Source organism: Chionomys nivalis, chromosome 7 (genome assembly GCF_950005125.1).
Source record: "Chionomys nivalis chromosome 7, mChiNiv1.1, whole genome shotgun sequence".
NCBI lineage: Eukaryota > Metazoa > Chordata > Mammalia > Rodentia > Cricetidae > Chionomys > Chionomys nivalis.
This window is the reverse complement of record NC_080092.1, coordinates 59543820-59551536: the sequence shown is the minus strand read 5'-3', so window position 1 is coordinate 59551536 and position 7717 is coordinate 59543820. Positions and strand designations below refer to the sequence as shown.

The window sequence follows — 7717 nt, the reverse complement described above, 5'->3', positions numbered from 1 at the left end:
AGCCTTAGGTCACTTTCTGTTGAAGTCATAATGAAACCTGCACACCGGTAAGCTGGGAAAATTGGTGTTTGTGTATGAATCCAAGGCTATGTGTCTGTGATGTAAACAAAAGCCCAAATTCTTAGAAACAGCTTAACCAGGCTGGGGAGATACTTTGTTAGGATCCTAAGTTTTGTTTCTGCTGCTGTGATAAAATACCCTAACCAAAAATAAATAAATAAATAGGTAATTTAAGGAAGGAAGGATTCATTTTATTATCATTCCAGATTATGGTCCATCACTCTGGGAAAATCAAGTCACCAAGAACTTAAGGCTCTAGTCACATTCACAGGCAAGAGAAAAGAGAGAAGGAATGTGTGCGGGTCTGCTAGCTAACTTACCTTCTCCATTCACATGTAGTCCAGGGCTCAAGCCTTGGGAATGGTGCCACTCAAGGTGGCCTGGGTTTCCCCACATCAACTAATGTAGTCAGACCTTGTGCAATGGTCAACATAATCTAGACACTCTCCCATGGAGACTCTCTTTCCAGGTGAGTCTAGATTGGGTCAACGGAACGATTCAAACTAATCACAACACAGTGCTTGCCTGACAAACACAAGGACTGTGGCAGAGAGTCTGTAACTCCAGTGCTGGGAGCAGGGACAAGTGGATCTCTGGGGCTCACAGGCTAGTCAACCCAACTGAATTGATGAATACCAGGTTCTGTGAGAGACTCTGTCTCAAGGGAAAAAAAAGATGGCAAACAATCAAGGAAGATACATGATACCAACCTCTGGCCTTCATTGACATGCATACACTCATACCTATACACTTATACAACACACACACATACAGATTGAGAGATGGGAGGTGAGTGCAAGCAGACGTGGTGGTACGTGCTTGTAATTCCACTGCTAGGGAAGTGGAAACAGGGGGATCACTGGGATTCCCTGGCCAGACACCCTAACCTTTCCAGGACACTAAGCTGGGTGGTAGCCCACTCCTTTAACCCCAACACTGGGAAGGCAGAGGCAGGAGCTCTGTCAGTTCAAGGCCAGCCTGGTCTACAGAGTGAGTTCCGGAATAGCCAGGGCTACACCAAGAACCCTGTCTTGGAAAACCAAACCAAACAAACAGAAAACAATAATGTAGACAGTGCCTGAAGAACAGCACCTGAGGAAGGATACCGTTGTCCCCTGGTCTGCTCCGGTCTGCCCTGGCACATGCAGGAGTGTGCATGTGTGCACGCAAGTGCACGCGCGCGCGCATACACACACACACACACACACAGGCACAATATAATCATTAATGCTGGTCTCAAGAAAGGATGTAATGTTCATTAGACCATGGGTGGCCTTTTTACTCTTTATGAATTATTTTATTTTTTATATGTATAAGTGCATACATGTATGTCTATGCACCATGTGTATGTCTGATGCCCTTGGAGGCCAGAAGGCATCACCTTCCCTGAAACTGGAATTACAGATGGTTGTAAACTACCACATGAGTGCTGGGAATCAAACCCACATTCCCTGGAAGAGCATCCAGTGCCTTTAGCCCCTGAGCCATGGGTTCAGTCCCATGTAAGATAAATGATACCTCCGTCATAGAATGCCTGGGTTAGACAACAGAACAAACGAGCAAGGTCTAGGTAGGGGCTAGAGTGAGCAGCTATTAAGAAAATACCTGTGTTTTTAAGATCTCAGTGCCCTTGCTTGCCACTTAACCAAGAACCTGTGAGACAGGAATTGGGAAAAAAAAAGGATTTGTTTAGTTTTGGCCAGACCAGGGAGAGAGAAATTCTTTGCTTCTCTCAGCAGCGCCACCATTTAAAGAAAGGATGAAACAAGACAGAAAATATGCATATTAGATTTAGTTCTGAGATAAGTTATTGGAACTCTCTCAGAGATTTTTCCTCCTCTGGCTCCAGGGCTCCAGGCTATTCTTCATAAAGCCTGGAATTTTCTAGAGAATTCCTAATTCTTTAGGACCCCTTATTACTATTTTTTTCTCAATTAATTGAACCTGAAATAATGGGTTTCATTATGACATTTTTATATACTGTTTATCATCCTGTTTGGTAGTTTTACATTTCTAAGACATAAAAGGACGGTTACATTCAGTTGACCATGCGTGTGCTGAGTTAGGAATGCACAACCAACATGTGGATATGCTTCCTTAGACATGTCCTAGAAAAGCCAGAAACTCCCTGCCTCTTCCTTAGTCCAATGAGTTATGCATGACAGTAATCCTTGTCCTCATTGTAGAGATCAGGGATCTAAGGGACTTAATCAGCAGCTGAGTAGCTTGTTCAAGGATTCAAGGCTAGGCCAGCCAGGGTCATGCATGCCTATAATCCCTGTACTTGCAAGGATGAAACAGTAGGAGTTCAAGGGCCAATTACACAATGGGACCATCTCGGAAGGAAAGGCTGGGACCTGGAGAGATGGCTCAGCAGTTAAAGAATACTTACAGCTCTCCCAGAGGTCCTGGGTTTGATTCCCAGCGCCCTTGTTAGGCAGCTTACAACTGACTGTAACTCCTGCTTTAGAAGATCTGACACCTCTGGCCTGTGCTGGCACCTACACTCACATGCACATACCCACAAGCAGACACACAAACCTACACAAAATTAGAAGTAGTATATATCAACATTTAAAAAAGGAAGAAAAGAAAAAGGGATCAGCTGGGTGTGGTGGCTCCTGGCTCCGCCTGGAACCCCAGGAAGGCAGAAACAAGAAGATAAGGAATTCAAGGCCAGCATGACCTACACAAGATTTGTCTTAAAAAAAAAAAAAAAAGGAAAAGAAAAGAAAGAAGCCAGATGCCCTTAATGCCTTTAACCCCAGCACTCAGGAGGCTGGGAGTGGAAGATCTCTGAGTTTGAGGCCAGCCCTGTCTTCAGAGTTAGTTTCAGGCCAGCCAGGGCTACACAGAAAAACCCTGTCTCAAAAAATAAAGAGAGAAAGAAGGAAAGAAAAAGAAGAAAAGAAAAAAGAGAGAAAAGAGAAAGAGAGAGAAAGAAATAAAGAAAAGAAATGGGGGTTAAGGCTAGTTCAATGTCCTCTTTCTCAATTATCCTTTTAGATACGTTCTGTATACTCCACTCCATTCTCTGTAAAGCCAAAGAATAATGGGTATCCCCCAAAATAGCCTGACAATGGAGAGAAGCCTGGAAAGGAGTAAGGACAAGAAAGAAGAGGGCAGGCATGGTAGTGAACACCTTTAATCCCAGTACTTGATAGACAGAGGCAGGCAGGCTAGCCAATGCTGGGATACATAGTGAGACTCTGTCTCAAAAAAAAAAAAAAAAAAAAGGAAGATGAGTCAGTCTGGTCTACAAAACAAGTTCCAGAACAGCTGGGACTGCTACACAGAGAAACCATCTGGGGGGTGGGCAGGGGACGATAGGAAGTAGGATTGGTGCTCTCTATTCCCAAGACTGAGTTCTTCCACAAGGCTATGAGGCTACATCTATACTCCCAGCCTCACTCCACCTAAGAGTACAGGGAAAGCCCAAATACGTTCCCCAAGAGCTGGCTCAGTGCTGGCTTCAGAGCTTCAGGACCTTAAAATGCCTTTGTGCCCTCGGGGCTTTTTTTATTTTGTATGTTTTGTTTGTTGCTTTGTTTTTTGAGACAAGGTTTCTCTGTGTAACAGTCCCGGCTGGCTGTCTTAGAATTCACTCTGTAGACCAGACTGGCCTCAAACTCACTGAGATCCACCTGCCTCTGCCTCCCGAGTGCTGGGTTTGTTTTTTGAGGCAGGCTATGCAGCCCTGGTCATCCAGGAGCTCTCTGTGTATACCAGGTTGATCTTGAACTCACAGAACTCTGTTTGCCTTTGAAGGACAGCGTCTAGGAGACATTCCAGGGAGGAAGAGGGTCCCCGGGAACAAAGCTTTAGAGAGTGGCTATTGCTTCTCCTTTGTGGCGAGACCCTGAAAGCAGGCCTGCGTGCTCACCTGGGTGCTACTGATGCTTTAATGACTGAAGGAGGCCTGTGCCAAGGAGAGAAAGGTGCAGACTCTGGGCAGCAAGGTTCAGAGAATGGAAGAGCACCCAGCACCAGGCCTGGCACACAGTGGCCTTTGAATAGGAAGGGTTAAAAAAACCTCTGTCCCCAAGGATATCTGGGAGGCCATCACCTGCCCGGGCCACATTTCAATTTGTCTCACACACTGGAGCTTCACTTCATTACCCATGGAAATTCAGCTTCATTGATATGAAGAGGCTAATTACTACATGAGACATAATTACAAGACAGGAAACGGATTTACAGCTGCTTTCAGAGGGAGGGGTGCAGCAGCAGACACAGGCTGCTCTGCCCTCCTGCCTAAAGGGCTAAATGCAGTCCCCAGGACCCAAGAAAGACATACTTCACCAGACAATGGGTTCCCACAGACGTCAGGGTGCTACAGAGCTCTGGAAACAGTCCAGTTTCCCTCTAAACTTCCCACCCCTGCTGGTGTGTTCCAAGAGGATCCTTTGACATAAAAAAAAAAAAAAATCATACTGAAGGGGTGGGGCATTTAGCTCATGGGTAAAGTGCTGGGTTCTATCCCCAGCACTAACAATTAATACAGCATGTGGTAGCCCAGACCTTTAATCCCAGCACTTGTCAGGCAGATCTCTGTGTGTTCGCCAGCCTGCTCTGTATAGCAGGTCCCAGGCCTGCCTGGACTACAAGTGAGACCCTGTCTCAAACAAACAAGCAAACAAAACCTCTTAAGAATGTAGTCTTAGCTAGGTGGTGGTAGCAGAGATAGGTGGATCTCTGTGAGTTCGAGGCCAGCCTGGTCTACCAAGTGAGTTCTAGGACAGACTCCAAAGCTACAGAGAAACCAGCCTCAAAAATAAAATAAAATAAAATAAAATAAAAAATAAACCAATAAACCAATAAACAAAAAGAATGAAGTCTTATGGAAAAATTTTAAAAGGAAGGTATTGTTGTGCTAAAAGTGGTCAATGGAGAGATGTGTAGGAATATGAGGGCACTAGGACCTGTTCTTCCTGGGGGACAGATGAATTCTGAGAAAGAAATCCTTACTGCTACATAGTCTAATACATAAAGCTCTTTTTAGAGTCCCTTATAGCTTAGATTTTTTTTTCCCACTTTAAAATAATGTTTGAGTCAGGTGGTGATGGCACACACCTTTAATCCCAGCACCTCAGGAGGCAGAGGCAGGTGGATCCCTGTGAATTCAACACCAACCTGATCTACAAAGCGAGTTACAGGACAGCCATGGCTATTATTCAGAGAACCCTGTCTCAATAAATAAATAAATAAAACAAAGTAAAATAAAATAATGTCTTAATTCATACAGACATATAAAGACACAAATGTTAAGTGAAAAAGTCCATCTTCCATGCTAACCAAAGACAAACAAATTAGTAATAGCTAAAGTTTCTGAGCTGAGGCAGGGTGGTGTGACACACACCTTTAATCATAATGGCACATGGGAGGCAGAGACAGGGAGATCTTTGTGATTTCTAGGCCAAAAGTCTACAGAGTGAGTTCCAGGACAGCTAGAGCTACACAGAGAAATCCTGTCTCTAAAAAAAAGTTTATGAGCTGACTACGGTGGTGCATATCTGAAATCCCAGAACCCATGAGGCTAGGGTTAAAGGCTCAAAAGTGCAAGGCCAGGCTGTACAAAGTACAGAAATCCTTCCTCAAAAACAAATCAAAGCACACTTGATTTGCCCATATCACTTGTTCATTTTTCATAAGTGCTCATTGAGGAGGGGACAGTCAACCACACTGACTTGCACCTAATGAACTGAGACACAACACGGAGGGTCCACCAAGGTCCCCAAGGACACAGAGGTGAATGCTAGGGCGAGGGCTGGCTCTCATCCTGTCCTGTCCAGAACCTGGATTTTCAAGGACAGTGAGAAAAATCCCTTAAATTATAAATGGTATAGTCTCAAATGTCTGAAAAATAGCACTCCCTCGGCTCCAGCAAGAATCTCCTGAGATCTCATTTTTAATCTAGGGAAAAAACCGGACAGGGTGGGTGTGGCGACGGGGCGGGACGGGGGCGTGTCGCCAAGCGACCACGCCCCCTCCGCGAGGACCCCCGGAGCCGGCCTCGGCGCGCCGGAGAGCTTCTCCTTCCGGGGCGGCTTGCTGGGCCTCATGGAGGCTGTTCGGCCGGACGGCGGCGAGAGAGGGACGGCGGCGCCGCGAGCTGAGGAGAGGCCGGTGCCCGAGGCGAGAGTGCACTTCCGAGTAACCCGGTTTATCATGGAGGCAGGCGTCAAGCTAGGCATGCAGTCCATCCCCATCGCCACCGCGTGCACCATTTACCATAAGTTCTTCTGCGAGATCAACCTGGACGCTTATGACCTCTACCTGGTCGCCATGTCTTCCATTTACTTGGCCGGGAAAGTGGAGGAGCAACATTTGCGTACTCGTGACATCATCAACGTGTCGCACAGGTACTTTAACCCGGGCAGCGAGCCGTTGGAGCTGGATTCCCGTTTCTGGGAGCTGCGAGACAGCATTGTGCAATGTGAGCTTCTTATGCTACGAGTTCTGCGCTTCCAGGTCTCTTTCCAGCACCCGCACAAGTACCTGCTGCACTACTTGATTTCCCTCAAGAACTGGCTGAATCGTTACAGCTGGCAGCGAACCCCTATCTCTGTTACAGCCTGGGCCCTGCTACGAGATAGCTACCATGGGGGCCTGTGCCTCCGCTTCCAGGCTCAGCACCTAGCCGTGGCAGTGCTCTACCTGGCCCTACAGGTCTATGGAGTCGAGGTGCCTGCAGAGGGTGAGGCCGAGAAGCCTTGGTGGCAAGTGTTTAGTGACGACCTCACCAAGCCGATCATTGATAATATTGTGTCTGATCTCATTCAGATTTATACTATGGATACAGAGATCCCTTAAGGCCCTGGCCGAGGCCTGACCAAAGACCAGTATTATCAGCAGCCTGGTATGGTGCCACCAAGTTGCTGTGATGGCAGGTCTCAGCTGTCATTGTGTTCCCAGCAGCCCTCGTCCAAATAATGCCAAGAACCTCCATGTGAGCAGGACATATTCAGCTTCTTAGAAGTGGCAGCATTATCAAATTTTTGCCCCTTGAGAAGATGCTGCATTTGAGACATGGACCATTGCAATTGAGGTGTGAGGTCACCGGCTGGCAGGTTACAGAATAGATGGGACTGCACTCTTAGGCGTTTTTAAAAAAAACAGATTTGGAGAAATATGAATGTGTAACATGGAATCTTATTTTGTTTAATAAAATTATGCAAATAAAATATGGGAAAACATTAATGGCCAAAAGTCTGCTTGTGGTTTTACTTAGTTACAGTAGTGGAGATTCTGGAAAATAAATGACCAATATTGGAGAAATGGTTGATGAAGCATGGTACATCCATAAAATGGAGTATTATTCAACCTCTAAAACTTATTAAGGGCTTATAACAGTGTGGGTAAGGGTTCATATTAGGCAGCATAAAAGATAGGATTCAAAAACATAGATGCACTATAATCTTTACAAAAAAAGAAATATACCAAGATAGGCAAGCAAAGTATTGATTAGTTGGGGAGGTTTAAATCCTGGGGGGCATAGTGATGACTAAGAGGTTCTGTCTTTGTTACAGCTACTCATTGTTTGCCTTCTCCACAGTGCTTCTGGGCCCTGCCCGTGAGTATGGACCTTTATGGTGAAGTCTTGCTTATCTTTCTTTACAGATGTCTCTTTAAAAGAACCACCATCATAATTTATTAT

At 45.7% G+C, this 7717-nt stretch overlaps 1 protein-coding gene across 1 annotated transcript; it reads left to right on the top strand.

Moving 5' to 3' along the window:
- Nucleotides 1-6093: 6093 nt before the first annotated feature.
- Ccnq (cyclin Q) lies at nucleotides 6094-7250 on the top strand. Its single transcript, XM_057775953.1, has one exon. The coding sequence runs from the start codon at nucleotides 6121-6123 to the stop codon at nucleotides 6871-6873; it is 753 nt and encodes a 250-aa protein (XP_057631936.1). The 5' UTR covers nucleotides 6094-6120; the 3' UTR covers nucleotides 6874-7250.
- The last annotated feature ends 467 nt before the right edge of the window (nucleotides 7251-7717 follow it).

Coding starts and splice junctions, on each gene's coding strand:
- Ccnq (XM_057775953.1), top strand. CDS start 6,121: ATGGAGGCTGTTCGGCCGGACGGCGGCGAGAGAGGGACGGCGGCGCCG.